The sequence below is a fragment of the Pristis pectinata genome, chromosome 10 (genome assembly GCF_009764475.1).
Source record: "Pristis pectinata isolate sPriPec2 chromosome 10, sPriPec2.1.pri, whole genome shotgun sequence".
In the NCBI taxonomy this organism is placed as follows: Eukaryota; Metazoa; Chordata; class Chondrichthyes; order Rhinopristiformes; family Pristidae; genus Pristis; species Pristis pectinata.
The window spans coordinates 66,233,153-66,253,648 of record NC_067414.1 but is presented as its reverse complement, the minus strand read 5'-3'; the positions used below and the strand labels follow the sequence as shown (position 1 = coordinate 66,253,648).

Below are 20,496 nucleotides of genomic sequence, written 5' to 3'. Positions count from 1 at the left end.
AATAGATCTATTAAGTGGTAATTAGCTCTATCAACAGCAAAGTGACCAAAATCAACACTGCAACTCACCAAATGAAGCAACCCATCCTTCTATACAGCAAGTAGACAATATTCAGGCATGGCAGGCAAGTAACAAGTAGCATTCTACTACCAATGTGCCAGACAATAACCAACCCCTCTAGCTTTAATATCCAATGGCAGTACTGGCTCAGAAACCCACTATAGATAACCTGGCAATCAATTACTAGAAACTCAAATAGACCAGCCACAAATACTTCCAGACACAGTAAGCAACAGGTCAGGAATATAATGAAATACCTCACTTACCTGGATGATTGCCACTCCAATAATTCTTAAAAGCAACCACTGAAAACAAAACAGCCTGCTTGACTGGCACCCCACCTACCATCCTAAACAATCATTCCCTCCATCTGCATACAGCAGGGAAATTAGGAATGGGCAATAAATGCTGGCCTTGCCAGTGACACCCAAATCCCTGAAAATGGAATAAATGAAAAAACTATTTGGCAGTTAATTTAATTGCAAGTTTATGACAAGTTGCCCTACTGTTGGTTTAAATATCATGAACAAAGACAACAGCAGATTATGAGACACTAGCAACCAAGTTCGTTAATATTTGAGTAAATGTTTTAAGTTTTGTATCTGCTCCAACAATCAGAATTGTTATAATACAAGTGCTATTCAGCCTCAAATCCAAAGTGGCTCTGCATAACTATCCAGTTAGCCCCACTCTCCATAGCTTGAAAATTCTCCTGGCAGATACTTAACAATTCCTTTCTGAATGCTACAAATGAATTTGCTTCTGCTATTACCCCAACAGTGCATTCCAGATCCTAAATCAGTATATGTGTGAACCTGTATTACATTTGGTTCTATGCCATCACTTGCATTCTACATCCTTTACCCCTCCAAAAGGGAGGGGTCTCTATAGATGGAAAACAATTTTAAAGTGATATATGAGCAACATGCTTGCAATAAAACATTTGGAACATTGCTCAAAAGCAAAGATTTCTGCAAAAATAAAGAACATTGAAGTGAACAGAGGGACAAGTTAGGAAGGATAAAAGGGGGTTGAAGTTTCAAATACCACAAAGAGTATTCAAATGAGGAATAATTAAGCATTCTAGTTTGCAAGGAAATTCACCATTTTGTGTAGTTATGGAAAAACAATGGAACCTCCATTAATTTAGTACAAGCTTGCAGCTTAAATTTCATGAGCCCCTCACAAAAATGGATAAACAAGCTTTTATTTGTCACTTTAATTGAACATTCTTTTAAGCAGGTTGCAGTGTACACAAATATTTTGATGTCAGTGCTGGAAACATCCTTTTGGGTTCTAGGCTGTAGTTGACTTGCATTATAATCCATAATTTAGAATTTGTAAAAGGACTTTTTCCAGGAACCATGGGTGATTACTTTTCTTGGCTGCAATATACATACAGAAACAATTCAAAAGGCATTGATGTTCTTGCATACTGATCAGGTTTCAGCAAGATTCACTACATTTAATGTCTGCTTAATAGGTTATTTTTTTTGACAACTTGAAGTTTCTCTGTTCATTATAGATGAAATATGGTAATTTTCCAACTGACTGGTACCAGCATTAACCTTTACATTCCATGCAACAGGCTCCATACCTGTTAAAAAGACTCACTCTTTGCTATTGCTCTATTTTCCCATACCCCTCACCCACGATTTAAGCATCATGAAAAGTAAAATAAAAACTAGTTTACCAAGTCAACTGAATGCATGTTTGAATCCTAAACTTAAACCTTCCATTGGATGAAATACCACATCTACCCAAAACAACTATATGATTCATCTCTTTTCTAGGCTCCTGATCAACTACGTCAAGTACTAGAGCAGTTTCTGTATTTAAGACTTGAGGGTTCATTAGAGACCACAACATCCTTTAAATTTACCTTTTAAAATCAGTAGAGAAACAGGGATTAAATGGAAAAATTCTGCTCATTTCCCAGCATTGTAACCATAGTATTTTAACAAAAATCTTCAGAAGTAGGAATCAGTACATTTGTTATGGATCTTCCTCAGATATCTGATGACCATTAATGGAGTAAATCCACAGATTTGCCTTCTGTCATGCAAACATTAGCTTCCAAATTTGAGTCCGACAAATTTTCAAACTTACTTATTTTTTCTGATGCTGGGAGTGTAACAAAAGGCATCAATTGAAGTCTGTGTTTTTGATCTATGAAGTGTTCAAGCAATGCAACATCCGATTTAGTAGAAGGAAGTACAGTGTCTGTAACCTCAGTATTGGTGCCATGGATTAATTGTTCTTTATCCAGTTTAATGTCAGTAATGGAAGGTACAGTTTGACCATCATCTTTCTCACAATGAACTTCAGAAACAACCATTTCCTTCTCAGAGACATCCATACCGTTATTAGAGCAGCTTGACTTGGTGTCCTGATGTTCATTCTCACATTGATGCACCTGGTGTGCAAGTTCAAATTCAGATTGAAGGATCAATGAGGATGATTCTAAATTTAAGTATAAGAAAGACACAGTTTAGTCCTTTTAAAAGGGGCATACATGTTGACTACAATGTTTCAGCAGAAAATTTAACAGTTGTAACCTCGAAACTGTTGACACCCATAAAGATCAGAAGTCCAAAATTGGTAAAATATTGTAGTACATGATATTGATCTTTGCTCAAACCTAATACAAGTTGTTCAACTCCTTGACCACAAATTACTTACCTACAGAAAAGCATAGATTTTAAACAAACGTATTGGATTATAGAATAAGCATTCCAAATACCCCATCACACTTAGAATAGCCTCCAAGCATCCATGAGCAATGAAAGCATTCCATCTGAGTGCATGTAATTAATTTGTGTCAAGAATACTAGTTAATCAACATCCACATTCAGATCAACTCAAAACTTAATATTTTTCTCTGTAGTCCTGCAAACCTCAAAAAAGAGACATTAAGGGTCATAAACAAGCTGTTCAGGAATAAAAGAGGACAAATGTGGAAGAGGATTATCAAAGCTGGATGGAAACTATTCCAGATTAATTACCTCATGAAGAGCAGACCACTGAGTTGAAAAATTAGAGAAAAAGCAAAATCATTGCTCAAGGTGCAGACATCTCATCTCAATCCAGTAGAGGCCAAAACAAAAAGAACAGGAGCAGTGAAGACAGTCAAGTGTGGAATTGACTCATTTAGTACATTTACTGCTTCATACAAACTCAAAATATGGCTACCAAACTACAGGTGATGAGGAGAGAAACTATGCATACTTGTTTTTCCACATCTTTGTTCAGGCAGTCACAAGTTGGTTGGGTTAAACTAGGTTGTGAAATGTAAACTGAAATACTGGAAATAGGATTACAAGACTAAAATTGCACACATTACTTAGGCAACCATATATACATGATCAGATAGCTTTGAGAAAGACTGCACAAACTGATCTTTGCAAAGAATAAAGCAGTGTGTGAAGATGGGATGAACACATCAGTTGTTCTTTCCTAAAGTTAATTATATTGTAATCAATTTAAAGAAATTTTATGCTCCCTTAGTTTTTTGCAGTCTATACTACTGTGTTATTGTGCTGGAAGATGTCTGATTCCTTTTGAAGTACAACTGCCAAAATAAGAGATTCCAGTAGCATGGTCACTTTTTCATTAATGTTATACAAATGTTGACATAATAAAATTGAAGAAAGATTTTTCTACAAATTCCCAACCCGCTAGATATTTCAAGCATTTTTTCCAGATGTTCAACAATGCTGTTTTGCTTTTGAAATGTTACTACTTGTACATTTTTCTTTTAAAAAAAACTTAGAATGATTTTGCCATTATTCAAGTGTGATTTTGGAGAAGTAAATGCACGAGGATACTAATATCAAGTCAAGATCACAAAATTGCTATTAAATACTAGAGTTCTGCTGTTAGAGGAGAAAGGACAATAGATCAATCTCCAAAAAATTCAAAGCAAACATATTAACGTCAAGTGGTACATTTGGTAGTAATCACTTAAGCAAAATTCATAAATCAAGGCAAATTCTTTCAAATGTGACAGTAATGTCAATTTCTAACTACACTGGCCTGAGACCCACTAGAAAAATTAAACAGCCAAGTTGTATCAATTCATTTGTATACCCTTTCCACAGGGAAAGCAGAACAGAGTACTTATCTGTACCTTTTAAATCACAACCTTTAGCATATTTTCTAATGAAAGGATATGCTACAAAACCAAAAGCTAGAAAACAAATGTTGCTATGTATCAAAGACAGTTTTCCTAGCTAAAACCTATAAACATGCACATGTTGGTAACGTACTCCCCAGGCAGTAGTAGTCTTAACAGTTTGATGCCAAACATGCCCAGCAAGGATACCAAATAAATAGAAATGCAGATTGAATTATTGTTAAGTGTAAATACAACCCTGCTCTAACAAAACAATCAGCAAGTCAGGCAACATCTGTGGAAAAGACAGTTAATATTGAAGAAAAAAACAAGTTAGTTTTAAGTTGCAGAGAAGTTGGAGGGATGGATAGGACAATCTCTCTGATAATGCAAGGCCAGGGATGCTGTGAAGCTAAGTCATAGAGGTCCTCAGGTCAGTAGGTTAATGGGGGCAGTTAGAGAAAGGAAAATGAGCAAATGCTAGAAATGTAGGCAGTCAGAGTGAAAATGCAAAGGAATACAAAAGTGGTAAAATTGCAAACTATATTAATGGAGAGAAAAACAGACAATACCATAGATGAATGATTCAAGTAAAATGGCCAGTTCTGTAAGAGAACATAGGGAATTAACTAAAGTTGTGCAATTTATTATCAAGTGCATTACACTGCAATGCACCAATATGCAAGATGAAGTGTTGTTCCTTAAGCTTACATTGAGCCTTGTTTTAACAGCACTAGAGGCCACAAACAATAGGCCAGTGAGTGCAATGGAGAATTAAAGTGGCAGGCAACAGGAAGCTACAAATCACCCCAGCATACTGTATGAGGTGCACTGCAAGCTGTCAAAGAGACCACATTGTGAACAGATTGGAAGTGCAAGTGAATCACTGCTTCACTGTGTGGGTCCCTGATGGTAGGAAGTAGTAAAAGGTGAAGTGTTCATCTCCTGCAGTTACAATGGCAAGAGCCAAAAGGAGAGTGATTTGTGGGGATGGAACAGCAGATGTGGGAGGCACAGAGAATAGTTCCTCTGAATTGCTGAAAGGGGAGGGCAGGTAAAATGTGTATGGTGGTGGAATCTCACAGAAATTGGCAAAAACTGATCCATTGAATATAGAGGCTGATGGGTTGAAGGCAAGGAGGCAGGGAAACTTTAGCCTTGCTGAGAGGTGATGCAGAGAAAATGAGATACAGTCAATGTGCAGGTACAATTATCCATAAGAAAAAAAAAACATACTTTGGCCTTTATTACAAGGGGCTAAAGTACAAGCATAAAGTTAATTATACAAGATTTTAAGATTGGAACTGGGCATACTTTGTAGCTTTTCTTTACCCAAGGGAAATTATGCTTGGGTTGGAGATGGTTCAAAAAAAAAAGAAACTTCACTGGATTGATTCCAAACAAGAACTATTTTATTAGAGAGCACACAGAATGGGCCTTCATTTGATGGACTTTAGTAGAAGATTTCTCATTAAGACAATTTTTAAAACAGCATGTGTATAAATTCAAAGTGGGCCAAGGAATGGCAATGGAGTAACAGAACAGTACAGCACAGGAACAGGCCCTTCAGCCCACTGTTGTGCAGAATTAAACTAGTAATCAAATGCCCAACTAAACTATTCCCTTCTGCCTACACAATGTCCATATCCCTCCATTTCCTACATACTCATGTTCCTAAATAAGAGGCTCTTGGATGCCTCTATCATATTTGCCTCCACCACCAGCCCGGCAGTGCATTCCAGGCACCCACCATTCCATAAAACAATTTACTCTGCACATCTCCCTTGAACTTACCCCCCCCCCCCCCACCTTAAATGCATGCCCTCTGGTATTAGACATATCAACCCTGGGGAAAGAGATACCAGCTGTCTACTCTATGTACCTCAATCTTATAAATCTATCAGATCTCCCCTCAGCCTCCACTGCTCCAGACAAAACAACCCAAATTTGCCCAACCTCCCCTCATAGCACACACCCTCTAATCCAAGCAGCATCCTAGTAAACCTCTTCTGTACCTTCTCCAATGCCTCCAATTCCTTCCTGTAATGGGGCAACCAGAACTAAATGCAGTACTCTAGATGCAACCTAACTAGAGTTTTATAAAGCTGCAACACAACTGATTCTTGAACTCAATTCCTCGACTAAGGCAAGCATGCCACACACCACCTTTACCACCCTATCAACCTGTGTAGCCACTTTCAGGGAGCTATGGACTTGGACTCCAAGATCCTTCTGCACATCAACACTGTTGAGGGTCTTGCCCTTAACAGTGTACTGTCCCTTTACAACTGGTCTATATCCCACTGTATCCTTTGTCAGTCTTCTACACTATCCACACCACTAATCTTAATATCATCTGCAAATTTACTAATCCACCCATCCACATCATATATATATATATATATATATATATAAAAAGGTTCCAGTACAGATCCCTGCAGAACACTAGTCACAGACATCCAGCCAGAATAAGTCCCATCAACCACTATCCTGTCTTCTATGGGCAAGCCAATTCTGAATCCAAACAGCCAATTTACCATGGATCCCTTACATCTTAATCTTCTGGATGAGCCTCCCATGAGGAACCTTGTCAAAAGCCTTACTAAAATCCATGCAGACAACATACACAGCTCTACCTTCACCTCCTTGAAAAACTCAAGTTAGTAAGACACAACTTGCTTCACAGAAAGCCATGCCGAATGTCCCTAATTAGGCCATGGTTTTCCAAATGCTCATAAATCCTATCCTTAAGAATAGTCTCCAGTAGCTTCCCTACCACTGATGAGAGTCAGTCAATCTTTCCACCCACCCCCCAGGATAACCCCCATTTCCCTTCTTGAATAATGGAAGAACTTTAGCTATTTGCTAGTCCTCCAGGACCAAGCCAAATTTAATTTAGATAGAGAGGCACTACATTTTGGGAAGACAAAGTCAGGCTAGGACTTTCAGTGGACAGTAGGGCCCTGGGGAGTGTTGTAGAACAGAAAGACCGAGGAATGCAGGTACATAGTTCTTTGAAAGTAGTGACACAGGTAGATAGGGTAGTGAAGCTATCTGGCATGCTTGCCTTCAAGTGAGAATACCAAGTACAGGAGTTAGGATGTTATGTTACACTTATACAAGGCATTGGCAAGGCCACATTTGGAGTACTGTTATAGGAAGGATGTTATTGAACTGAGGGGTGCAAAAAATTCAAGATGCTGTTACTGGGACTGTAGGGCTTAGGTTAAGAGACTGAATAGACTAGGACTTTTTCCAACCCACCCCCCCCCCCCCCCCCATTGGAGAACAAGGTGCTGTGGGGTGACCTTAGAGGCTTATAAAATCATGAGGGGCATAGATAAGGGAAAAAGCCAAAGTCTTTTCCCCAGGCTAGAAGAGTCCAAAACTGAGGGAATAGGTTTAAGGTGAAATGAGAACGATTTAAAGAGGATCTGAGGGGCAAGTTTTTCCACATAGAGGATGATGAGTATATGAAGTGGTAGAGATGGGTACAATCACAACATTTAAAAAAGGTATCTGGACAGTTACATGGATAGGAAAGATTTAGGAGAGATATGGGCTGGGACTAGCTCAGTTAGGCAACTTTATCAGTACAGAGGAGTTGAGCCAAAGAGCTCATTTCTGTGATATATTGTTCTATGATTTTATCTTCTAGAAAAGAGACAATTTTATAGTAATTAACCAGAAATTATGATCAAGTTGCATTGTAGCTCAAAAGTGAATCATGTTTAAAGTATCAAATGTTTCAAGATGTCAATAAAATCAAGGTCATGATTCAAAAGTAGTGTAGCAACCCAACCAACAAAACCTTAAGTCTCTCCAAAAGCTTTAGCTAAGAGAAGGCAGCTCTGGATCTGCAAGGAATTGAGATTCATTACATGTATATCCAGTCAATTTCATTCCAGACCTGCTTGAATGTTTTAGACATATCCCAGCTTTTGCTTTACAGCTATTCAAGTAGATTAGCATGAAAAGCTAGTTCTTATTTGCCAACAGCCAGCTAGTCAACATGGTTTCAAAGGGAAAAGCCAGCATTCAGCCACTCCCTAGTAAGTCAATCTTAAATTTACATGGATTAACACTAAATTTAGGACAAACTGAAGTGACAAGCGCCTGCTCCTTTACTGGATTCCATGTGGAGTTCAGCAGCAGAGCCAGATATGCCCTAATTCCCTATAATTCTGCTGCTGCAATTCTATAACCAGCCAGATCTGGTTATAGGATAGAAATGCATGGGAATTCCTAAACTAGAGATTAGGAAAAAACTGCAAGTTTATAATGTTTTAAGTTTACTACACTAAATAATTAAAACCAGTGAAAAGTATGTTTTTAATTTTACTTTTATGTTTAAACTATTGCAAAGGGCAACAGAGTGGCAAAGCTAATAGAGCTGGTATATCACAGCTGCAGCTCATTTAATCCAGTGCTGTCTTTGTAAAGTCTGTCACTCTCCCCGTGAAAGTGTAAGCAACAGGGGGAAAGCAAATAGTGGAGAAATGAGATTGGAGTGGCATAGAATCAATGGGCCAAAATGGCTTATGTTAAGGAAATAAGGAGAGCCTTGACTACTGATAGGCAAGGTTCTGCCCCACTCTTGCCTCCTCAAAGGCTGTTAGGACATTCTAGGGTCTAGGCTTTAGTGATACACCACCCAAGGCTCAGACAATACCAAGGTCTCATTCACTGATGAGGACTCACTGGACACCACCCAAGTACAAGCCAACTTGCTTGGCCCTTTACATTTGCAGAAGGGAAATTTAGATGACAAATCAAATCTAGCCCCATTAAATGGGCAGATGTAACCTATAATACTGAATCAAAAGATATGGAAGAATACAGCTTGGTGGGTTCTTAAGCTGAAATTAATACTAAAGCCGACACAAACAAATGGAATTGGAGCTTCTGACTAACAGAAATGTTGAAACAAACTTTAAATTACATGGGGTTTTAAAATCAGCATCCTCTTTTTTGGCTAACTGATCAAGATCACACTAGAATTACTATTATCCTCATACAATGTCAACATTGTCCTGGATCCTGCCAAGATCCTCAATTTCTTTAAAGGAGAGGGTGAGTAAGAATGAAGGTGATCACTGTTACATATCCACTGGACACAATTAACTGGCCAAGTCATTTCCCCAATTTTGAAAGCTATTACAAAAAAATCAGAACAAGATCAAATTTCCTACCTTCCTTGCCAAAGGCTTAATTATTTTTCAAATCTTTCAAGAGGTTAATGTATAACAAAATCTGGAATGGAAATAATGCTCAAAAATTTAAAGACAAGTTCCAAACATGTGATCAAAAGCAATTTGTACTCTGCCAAAATGTACATAGAATTCAAAGTTACATCTCACTACAATACTCATACAAAACACAAGGAAGTGTTTCATACCTTTTACAGTACTGCTATCAACTGCCATAGTTATGGATCTTTTAAGATACCTTTGTCATTCTCACCATCTTTCATCAACATCTTTTGTAATCCTTCCAAAAAAAGTAGCAACCATTACATGAACAAGTACCCAAAGATACCACATACAACGTGATTAGAACCATGAGAATGTTTTAAATACATTTTACCAGCTGGACAACAAATACTGTATGCTCATTACAGCACCAAAGATGTGTGGTGTAAACAAGAGCACAAGCTTAAAAATTAACTGCAGCTGAAAAATATTTCCAGTGAAGTTGACAAACTGGGTAAAGACTGTTAAACTGCTCAGCTCTATTTCTGTCACTCATCCAAAATCCTAACACCACCATCTCTAGCAATGCATCCGATTATGGCTTCAGCAAAAATAAAGCAAATTTATTCGTGCTTTTACCAGATCTTTCTTGTACTTTAATTTAAACCATCACATCTTAAGTTTCCAGTTTTGCAGAGGACACCATAAATAATCATATACCTTCATTCATAACACCGAGACTTGCACCAGATGGAATTTTGTTTTCTTCTTCCAAGCAGATATTTAACCCAATGCCTGTTACAAAGATGAAAAAGAATACATTCAATTCAGTAATCCATTTACGTACGAACTAAAATGGAAATAAAGTCTAACAACAGGAACCCATTCTAGTCAAGTTCAAGTATTCAAACTGGACACACGAAGTTGATAATTCAGTACTTATAATTGTGGAAACCTAAAGAGCAAGGAAACCAAGCTGAGGAAGCAATAAAAAAAAACAATTGGTTAAGCTAACGAAAACAGACAGACAAGTACTATTTAAAAGACAACTGGGCTTGTATGCCAATTGGGTGCAAGGCAAAAGCTGTAATATTTGTGGCATTGGTTAACATCTGATCAAATGTTTAGTTTTTTTTAAAAAGTGATTGATACAAGTCATTAGTTCAACCAAACAAATTGCACATTTAACTTAAATTGCTACAAATGACAGATAAATGCAGCTGTTGGTTATGATTGAAACAATAGGGGAGGAGGTTTCCCCTATGGTACAACCCAACCTAACAGAAAAATACTGTGGCCTTGATCTTTAGTCCTAGCAGGGTCAAAACAGCAGTGGGTGGAGTTGGAAAGAAAGTGAGAAATGGCAAAATTTCTTGAATACCATGAAGTCTTGGGAATCACTCTCAAGATTTCCTGATCAGATAACTTAGCTGACAAGGAAACCAATCCTCAACTAGATCTAACCCAGTCCCTGATAACATGTCTTTACTCACATTTTAAAGTGTTAGCAGTACCAATGTCACCTACCTTGGCATAAAGTTCTAATCTACAGTAAATGAATATTAAATTCTATATTATAATAAACACATCTTTATAAGCTCCCTTCTCATCTCAGCAGCTGAATTTCACCACAGCATTCTTGAATGTTCTGAATATTTTTGCTTTAAAAACCCAGACCCATATTGTAATTTAGTTACCTCTTCCACTAAAATTAATTCCATGAAACAACTTGCTTTAATTACCTTGAACATCTGCATGCACACTCCCCGGTTGTCAGTTATGTTTACAGTTCCCTAGAACAGATTTAGTTTTTCAGTATTTTCCTAAATGCACACTTAGGCAATTGGACGAAAGGCTCAATTAGTTTGTAAATTTAATTACAGAATTCGTCCCAGAATAATGACTCAATTGCCCATACTTACACTTCTCCTACACACGATTTACTTTCCCTATTATTGCACACTTCTTAACTACCACTCCCTTTGGCTTTTCGTTTGCATCTTAAAAAAACTTACTTTCCTCTTCTCCCCCCCCAAATAATGATCAAGTTCACTGACCCAAACCATTAAACCTCACTTCTCTCCACAAATGTTGAGCATTCCTAAAGAACAATGAAAAATAAATTGCAATCTTTATAGAAATCTTTTGTTCTGAGAAACCACAAGCATACTCACTGCAAATTAATACCATTATAAATTTTCCAGGATTTTACAGCTTTGTCAAATTACTAGATATACAAATCTCTTCAGACCAATTGGAGCTACAACAAAATCAAGGCATTCACAGATCAATTCCATGACCCCACAAATTCAGGGAATCAATTCTCCTTTACACGTCATGGGATGTACTCCAAACTCAAGAATTTGAGCACCTACTGGTCTATGTAGAAGGCAAGTGGATAAATGAACTACCATACCCTAGTATGCAACAGTTTAAATTTAAATAAAAACAGAAAGATGCCTGAAACAAATCAGCAGGTCAGGTAGGATTCTTCTTGAAGACCTTTTGTCACAACAGGAAAAGAGAAAACAAGTTAGTTTTAAACTGCACAAAAAGATAGGGGTTGGTTGGGGGTGGCAGGGAGAATGAAAAGGAACATCCGTTATAAGACAATGCCAGGATTGCCTTGGATAGATTGTAGAGATCATCCAATTATCAAGTTGCATTTTCCACCAGCTTCTGGGCACATCTTCCCCTTCAGCATTTCAAAAGGGACCATTTCTTTTGCAACTCCCTCATCCATAATTAACTCCAACAACCACTGCTCTTCTTATGGCACTATTCCATGTAATAAAAGATGTAATACCTGTCTTTTCACCTCTTCCCTTCCTACTCAAACAATCCTTCCAGGTGAAGCAGCATTTCACCTATACTTCCTCCAACCCAGCATTCTGTATTCAGTTTTTACAATGTGGTCTCCACTAAAATGGAGAAACTAAGTGCAGATTGGGTGACTGTTTTGCAAAGCGTCTGTATTTGGTCCACAGGGATGATTCTCTATGCCACTCCCACTCTGACCTGTTTGTAGCCTTCCGCACTGATAAATATGCCCACATTAACAAGGAACAGCACCTTATTTTCAATCTAGGCATGTTGTAGCCTTTCCGATGATCACCTGGCACCACACAATTGGATATTTTCCCGTTCTCATTCCCAATTCTGGTCTTCAATATGAAAATTTAACTACTTTTCTACTAATACTCAGATTTGCTGCTCACTTTTTTTAAATTTCAGATTTATAGTATCTGTAGGTTTTTTTGAATTTCAAGCAGCAATTCAAACTGACTATGCAAAGAATTCTTCATTTTCAAATTAAAACTCAAGTTTGATTCAAGAATATGAACTCATGTAAAACTTGCACTTGGTGTTTTCATGACCTCAGGACATCCTGAAGCAGTATTTTTGTAGTGTACAGACACAACAGCCAATTTGGGTACTTCAAGCACCCACAATATTGGCCATTTGGCATTATTATGTTTCAATAATGCTACTACTTTAAGGATAAATATTGCTTCAGACATCAGGTATAAAAGTGTCCTGGAATACTTTGAAAAATGCCACAGGATCTTCCACATCCAGAGCAGTTTTAGCATGTTTAGACACCTTAACCTATTTTAACAAAAAATTTAGCCAACATTTAATTTTTTTTGGCAAAGCATCCAAAGAAACTAAGGAATCAAGGCCATCTGTACATGCAAATTATTCCCATCCTCAAAGTTCTACATTGCTAGCTATGCTCAGTAAAGATACACCCATTACCACCTTGTGAGAATCCTAGTGAAGTCACATATTACTTTTGCATTTTAAAGTCATTCTTAAAAGTCTACTTTAAACTTGGAAATTGCCCTGCATTCTTACCCACCTGTCTCAAACTGTTCATCCAAACTGCTGTCAACTTGGGCTTCTGATAAATTCTGATCTTCATAGTGATCTTCATAGTAATCCTCATCATCATCATCATGGGATATGAGAATACGGGTCATAGAATCATCACCAATCTCCTCAGTAAAAGGCTGATCATGGTGGCATTTAAAAATCTCTTCATACAGATCAATAGACTGCATGGAACCCTGCAAATCTTCACATACTTTGATTGTTTCTTGTTCTAGGGAGAATGGCTCTTTAAGATTTGCACATTCAGGCTGCTGGTTTGAAGTGTTTTCATTCACACGATTCTCCATTGAAGATACTTCTTTAGCTGGTCTTGAATGGACATTATTAGTATTTTCCTCAGCAGGAATTGAAGCAAGCTCAGCAAGTTCATGCATCTTTGAAGTTTTTAGCACTTCTATTCCATTGGTCATACTATCCACTACTGGAGACAGCTCAATACACTGAACATTAATTATGCACTCACTCTCTTTTACACGTACTAGTGGAATTTTAGTATTCACCTTTTCTTCATTTTCACTCTGTGCAATGAGGATAGAGTTATCTTTATTTGATACCTTCAAAGGTGTAGGCTGTATCAATAGCTTTTCTTCTGCATTTAGGCCTCCAGGGTTTGACTGCACAGGAGTTAGCTGCTCAGCACTTAATGGATTTTCATACATCTGATCACTTCCATTATGAGGATTCCACAAGTCTCTCACTACATCATTAATTGTACCACCAGCATATTGGACTTGGACATACGATAAAATTGGAGCACCAATGTTTCCATATTCACTTTCTACCACAGAAACATTTAACAACTCATCTGAAAATTGAAGAAGTGCATCCACTGCACCATCTTTCCAAGAACCTTTTGACAAATCATACCCATAAAGGCAACATGGAAAACATTGAGTAGGAATCTTCAGCAGCTCTTTGGGTATCCTTTTAACTTGCTCTAGTACAACATCATCTTCATTCCCATAGTCAACATATTGCAAGGTAAGCAGGCTTCCATTTATATTTTTTACTTCAGCTCTGTACCAGAGCTCATCTTCAGAATATTTACAAACACAACCATCACCAATTGAAATGCTGGAAAGTAATTCTCTATTTGTAATACTAAGTACGCCAACTTCTTGCACCTTTTTAGAAAGCATCTGAATTTCAGGCATTGAATATTGACACCAGAAATAGCTAGGACTTTCCACTGCTGTGATATATCCTTCAATAGTTTGTCCCATTAAAGGATTTTTTCTGATGTAACGTCCAAAGCTGACTGTATTAGATGAACTCTCGTTCAGTTTCTCAACACCAAGTCCTAAAGCAGTTAATTTATTTCTCATAACATTTTCCAAGTTCTCATATATAGCCACTTCTAATATATTGTCCTCAGAAACACTGATCACTTTCACAGTTACAGTTTTGTGCAAAACTGAAGTTTTAAAGATTTCAATGGCTTTTTCAGACCAGCTAGTTCCATCAACTGGAACCAAACCAGACAACTTGCATTCATAAGTCAAAACAAATTTAGGTGTTACTTCTTTTATCTCTTCACATTTTACTTCTTCCTTAATACCATCCTTCAGAAAGAGTACTTCAACACTTCCATTAAGAACTTGCACGATTTCACAAGTAGCCCAGTTATTGTGATCTTTACTTTTCACCATACATAAATTACCAGCCTCCAGAGTAAAGTCATCTTTGAACTGAAATTTATGATGTTCATATTCAGTTTTCTGTGATTCAATAAAAATGTCATCTGCCGTTGTCTTAAACTGACACCAAAATTGCTGAGGAGACTTCACTGCAAGAACGTACACAGTGAACTTTGAAGCAGGTCTTACATCAATTACAGGATATTCAGTCAATTGTCGAGAACACTGTAAACCACTTTTAATTACAGAGCCTGTCAAAAAGTCAGCCAAGAGCCTCTGGTCATCGTAGAGGTGAACCTCCCACAGATGTCCAAACTGTTGTACAAATTCACACAGTAATCTAGTTTTATTTGTTCTCTTTATAAATTCAGATAGTATTACTTTGTTTTCTATGAAAGTTGCATCCTGAAATCCAGCAAGAGAGCAAGGTATGCTAAGTCGCTGAACTTCCAAGCAATCATTTGGAAGAGAAAAGATTTTTGAAGCATCAACCATTGCTGTGTTACCATAATCTATATATTCCACTGAAAATAAATCACTGTGAGTTTCAGTTATAATAGCTCTATATTGAGAGCCATCTTCAGGGAACTCTGCACACACTACATCTCCGATCTGAAAGCTTCCAACACTTCTATCATTTATATTACATTCATTTAACTTTTTTTCCATTGCTTTTATTTTGTCTTCATTTTGGGAAAGCTGAACAAAAAAGTGAGATGGGCTGACAACATGCGAAACAAATACTTTGCTTTTAAATCCAGCATTCAGTACCAAAGGAATGTGTTTCGTCTTAGGCAATGTTGTGATCAAGTTAGTGTTTTCAACAGACACACCAAACTTATGATCTCCTATTTCTCCACTGGATTTTATATCTGAAGATTCTTTTGTACTCATTGCACCCATTTTGTTGGCAATACTTTTTAATCCAGCCTCTTCAGTCTGTGAAGTAATGTCAGCCCTATTCTTCCATCTGTCCTGCTTGCACACAGATCTGGTTAACTTTTCAGTTTCACAACCTTCATTTTGATCTTCAATTACACACCTTTTGAGGGGCAATGACTCATGATCACTCTTTGCCAAGTAGGGAGAGTAAGACTTTTCGCTCTTATTTTTTTGCCTTCCTACAGTTCCATTTGTTTTTGTTTCATTAGTGCCCTGCAAGCTTAGCTGTTCTTTAATTTTTGCATTAACTTGCATGTTCCCATCATAGAGTTCAACAATCAGTTTTCCATCTGTCTCTTTTGCAACTACTACAGCTTTTAAAGGCTTATCTATCACAGCTTTTTTAAACCAGATAATAATGTCAAGGGATAAGTCAGCTGGTATGTCTGACAAACCACACTTAATTGCTTGCATGGGTAAGAATTTAACATCTTTTGCACTGTTGGGTATAGGAAGCAAATCACTCTTTTCAACATCTAGTTTGTTCCCATAGTCCACAAAGGAAACCCGAATTCTGTTTTGTACAGGCCACGCTAAGGCACGATACCACCGATTATCAGTGTATTTTGCAAGACAGATAGGGTCTATGCCCTGTGTAAAATGATAGCCTTGCATTTTAGCGGAGAGTTTATTAACTTTGTCCGCAAGTTTATCTAGAACACCCAAGTTTCTACTAAGTAGACAGTAGAATTTTGTCGGGTTTACAACATGACTCACATACATTTCTTCTTCACTACCAATTTTCACATCATGAGTTGAATAGTAATAGGTGTAAAGGCTTACTGATGGGGCAAGAATACTAGGTGATCCTACAAACTTGGCTAATCCACGCTCAATTAATAAACTGACAAGCACTCTGGAATGGAGTGTTCAAATCCACAACATTACAGAGTCCTTTGGCAACACAATAGTCAATGCATACACTGTGCATTTCAGCTCCATGTACAAGCTTAATGCATTATCAATAAATTCCTGGAATGCAGCAATTGAATCTTCATTCCACATGAATGGATCAGGACCTATGGGCTGAATTATGTTATAGAGACTGCACCCTAAATGCCTGACCCTTGAAAAGAAGAAACTCTGGTCTTATTGCACGTAGCTCACTTATGGGTACTCTCTCTCTATTTCCATAATCAATATACAACACATCCACTTCCATCAAAATCACTTTTCCAAGGACCAATGCTCTATACCATTTGCCATCTTCAGAGTACTTTACAATACAAGCAGATTGACCAGGCTGAAATTGATCATTATGTGTGTTGTAATATTCTTGTATTTTACTCATTAGTATCTTCAATTCATGTGTGTTTTTAGTCATTTGGCACCAAAAGTCGCCAGGCTCATCAATGTAAGAAACTTGCACATCTACTGTGCTTCCCACTTTAAGATATTCTTGTTTATAGGGAGATTCTGTAATTACCGATTCCATCATTTCTGTTCTAGTATTACCTTCAAATTCTCCCTGACCAGAAAGTAATGAGATTAGAGAATCACACGAGCCCAGTGCTGCTGTACCACAGTAATCTGTGAATGGCTTAACTACATCAGGAGTCATTGGCCTTTGCTCAAATTTGTCTATTTTGCTTCTACCAAACATTTCTCCAAATGAATGCAGATTGCATGAATGGCCCAATACATCAGAATTCTTCGAACTGAAGTCTGAGACTCTATGGTCTTGACGATCAGCGTAACCTGCTTGCCAAAATTAACTTGTTCACGCTAGGCGCCCCCTTCATCTTCCACGTCTAGCAGTTCAATCAAATATTTGTCCATTTCCTTCTCCAATACATGCACTACAAGATGTTTTTCAAACACTGCCTTTTCAAAATAGGCAATAGCTTCTCTACTCCAAATTTCTTCTTTAGGAACCAAGTCAGCAAGGCAGCACTTAATTGCTAAAGCAGGAAGTTTTCGGTATTCTGGAAGTAAGGCCTTAACATCATGCCAACCCACGATTTCCATGTTTCCATAATCAATGAAGAAAACCCTGAACTGACCATCAAGAATCTCTGTAATAACAGCTCTATAAAACAAGTTATCAGCCTTGAATTTAGCACAACACAACAAACCAGGTTCCGGCTTCTTTACCAATCCTTCATTTCGACCCAAATGTCGATATTTTTTGGCAATGCTATTCATGAGCTTTTCAAACTCACTGGCTGTCTCCATGGTTCGAATCCAAAACTCTGAAGGATTTTTCACAAATTCAACCAGGACATCGTAAAATGCGTTCAGTTTCAGATTTGCATTCTTGAGTAGAGAGATGCGATCCTTGACTTTCGAGACTCCTTCTATCCTCTTGTCCCCAATGAGATAGTCACCACCGCATTGAAGAGCATTCAGTTTCTGGCAATCGCGTCCTATTCCTCTTTCCTCGATGTAATACCCAGAGAGAAGCCCCTCGGCTTGGGCGCAAAAAGCAGCATTGATGGTGGGGCCATCCTCCTGATAGAGAGTGACATAATATACGTTTTCCACTGCGTTGTAGAACTCCACCTTAGCCTGCAGCACCCTGCGCAGGATCAGCAACTTGAGCAGCTCGACATGGCGCGCCGTCCAGCCGCGGCCGTAGTCCGACACGTCGCGCAGCGCGAATGGGTAGGTGACAACAGGCATCTTGAAGTAGCCGGGGCTGAGGCGGCGCACGGCGCGGGCCGGCACCACCTCGCGGTCGCCGTAGTCGACGTAGAAGACCTCCAGCACACCGTCCCGCCAGCGTGTGTTGGATGAGGGCGCGGTGCCAGCGGCCGTCGGTGCTCTTGGCCGCGCAGGGAGTGCCCAGCTTGCGCGGCGCCTCGGCTGCGCGCCCACCCTCGTAGTAGCGGTGCATGCTGTCGTGCAGCCGCTCCAGCTCGGGGCAGTGGCACCTCAGCTGGCAGAAAAAGCGGTCGGGGTAACGGACGTGGGTCACCCTCACCGCCACCGTCTCGCCGAGCTGTAGCAGTGGGTAGAAGTAGTTGAGGCTGTAGCCCGCTTCGCTGGGCGGCGGCGGGGCCTCGGCCCCCTGGCCGGGCGCGCTGGCGGCAGAGGAGGGCGGCGGCGGGGGCAGCAGGCTCAGGCGCTCCTTGCGCAGCGCGGCGCTGGGCCGCGACGTGGACACCTCGACCAGCAGGCGGAAGGCGCCGGCGTCGATGGGGCGGGCCAGGCCCAGCTGGCGCAGCCGCCGCGACAGGCGCGCCACCTCCACCAGCACCAGGCGGTGGGGCAGCACCGCCTCCACCCTCGTGTCCAGCGTGCGCCCCTGCAGCGCGCGGAATAAGGACAGCGCCCCCGGCGGCCAGGAGACGGCGGCGGCAGCGCCGGCCCCGCCCCCTCGCCGCCCGGCGCCCACCTCACGCTGTTTCTCCTCCTCCTCCTCCTCCTCCTCCCCTCGCTCGCTGCTGCTGCCCCCTTCGTCCTCCTGCGACTCTTCCTCCCCCCCGCCGCTGCTACTGCTGTCCTGCGGCGCTGGCTGTGGGCGCCTCTCTTCTTCCTCCTGGGCGGCGGCTCCCAGGCCGGTGGCCGGCACCAAGTTGGCCAGGATGCAGCAGACCACCTCGGGCGGCAGCTGGAAGAACTCCTTCTTACCTCGGTCCAGGCTGCGGGCTCGGACCGGTAGTGCCCGTCCTTCGTCCAGCGTGAAGACGGTGTAGTCGTCACCCACCCGGCTCAGTACTCGAGCGCGGTGCCACTCGCCGCAGATCTCGGCTAAGCAGCGCTCGTTGGTCTCCAGCGGAGGGGCGGGTACACCGCGGCCGGGGCCGCCACCCAGCCGGACGGCCTTGGCCCAGGTCTGTATCTCGCTGTGCAGCCGCTGGTACTCGGGCTGCCTTTCGCGCTGCTGGAAACGGCCCCACAGCCTGACCAACACGGAGCCGGGTCGGGGTGGGTCCACCCGAGTTACCCGGAGAGCAAGACAGGCGCCCGTGGGCGGTAACCCGCCCGTCGAGCTCATCGCTGCTGCCGCCTCCGTCTGCTGTGCCGCCTCGCCGCTGTTTTGACTCATAAAGAAGAGACGGTCACGTGCGGGCGGCCGTTATTGGTTGAATCGGGTTCGAACGTTCCCACGCGGACAATGGGAACACATTCAAATACGGCGCCAGAACCCCAGGCCGTTTAACCGCTCTTTTTTCCTCATCCCAACCTCTGCGCATGCGCCGGTTGGTTTCGTTGACGGTGGGGGCGGGTAAAAAAGGATAGTGGCAGCAACAAGAGGCACTATTCGTCGCCTTCTTACTTTTATCCCTTCGTTATTTTTTTCTAGGTTTTATTTTTCTGAATCGTAAGTATTTTTCGAGCAGTAGTGATTCTGTGGAAGGCTCGTTCAAGATCGAATCAGCGCAATTCCCCCTGGCTTGCGCCGGTTGTTGGTATGATCCGAGTGGGCGCTGGGTGCGCATGCGTGGCCTGGACTGCGTCCACGGAACATTTCTCGAGTTTCGGGGTTGAAATTATTATTGTCTAACAGCACGCTGCAAAAATAATAATGTAGTTATCTTTCTAATAAAGCGTATTTTGTGTGCGTGTGTTTGCACATTCATATGCACGAACGTTTAGAAGTTTTCTCTGTGCTGACTGGGAAATGACTCGTCTCAGTGCAGAGGATGCAGACTATTTAGCGGCTAATTTGCAGTCACTGGCATTAAATTACAAGACTCTGCAATCCTTCCAG

The 20,496-nt window shown here is 40.5% G+C and overlaps 1 protein-coding gene across 1 annotated transcript; it reads right to left on the bottom strand.

Annotated features, from left to right (window-relative positions):
* Window positions 1-1,265: 1,265 nt before the first annotated feature.
* Window positions 1,266-19,937, bottom strand: tdrd6 (tudor domain containing 6). Its single transcript, XM_052025428.1, is given in 8 exon segments — window positions 1,266-2,523; window positions 10,087-10,161; window positions 13,229-16,686; window positions 16,688-16,745; window positions 16,748-16,889; window positions 16,891-17,537; window positions 17,573-18,554; window positions 18,556-19,937. Coding segments are annotated over 8 exon segments (7,074 nt in total). The 5' UTR covers window positions 19,831-19,937; the 3' UTR covers window positions 1,266-2,086.
* Between the last annotated feature and the right edge of the window lie 559 nt (window positions 19,938-20,496).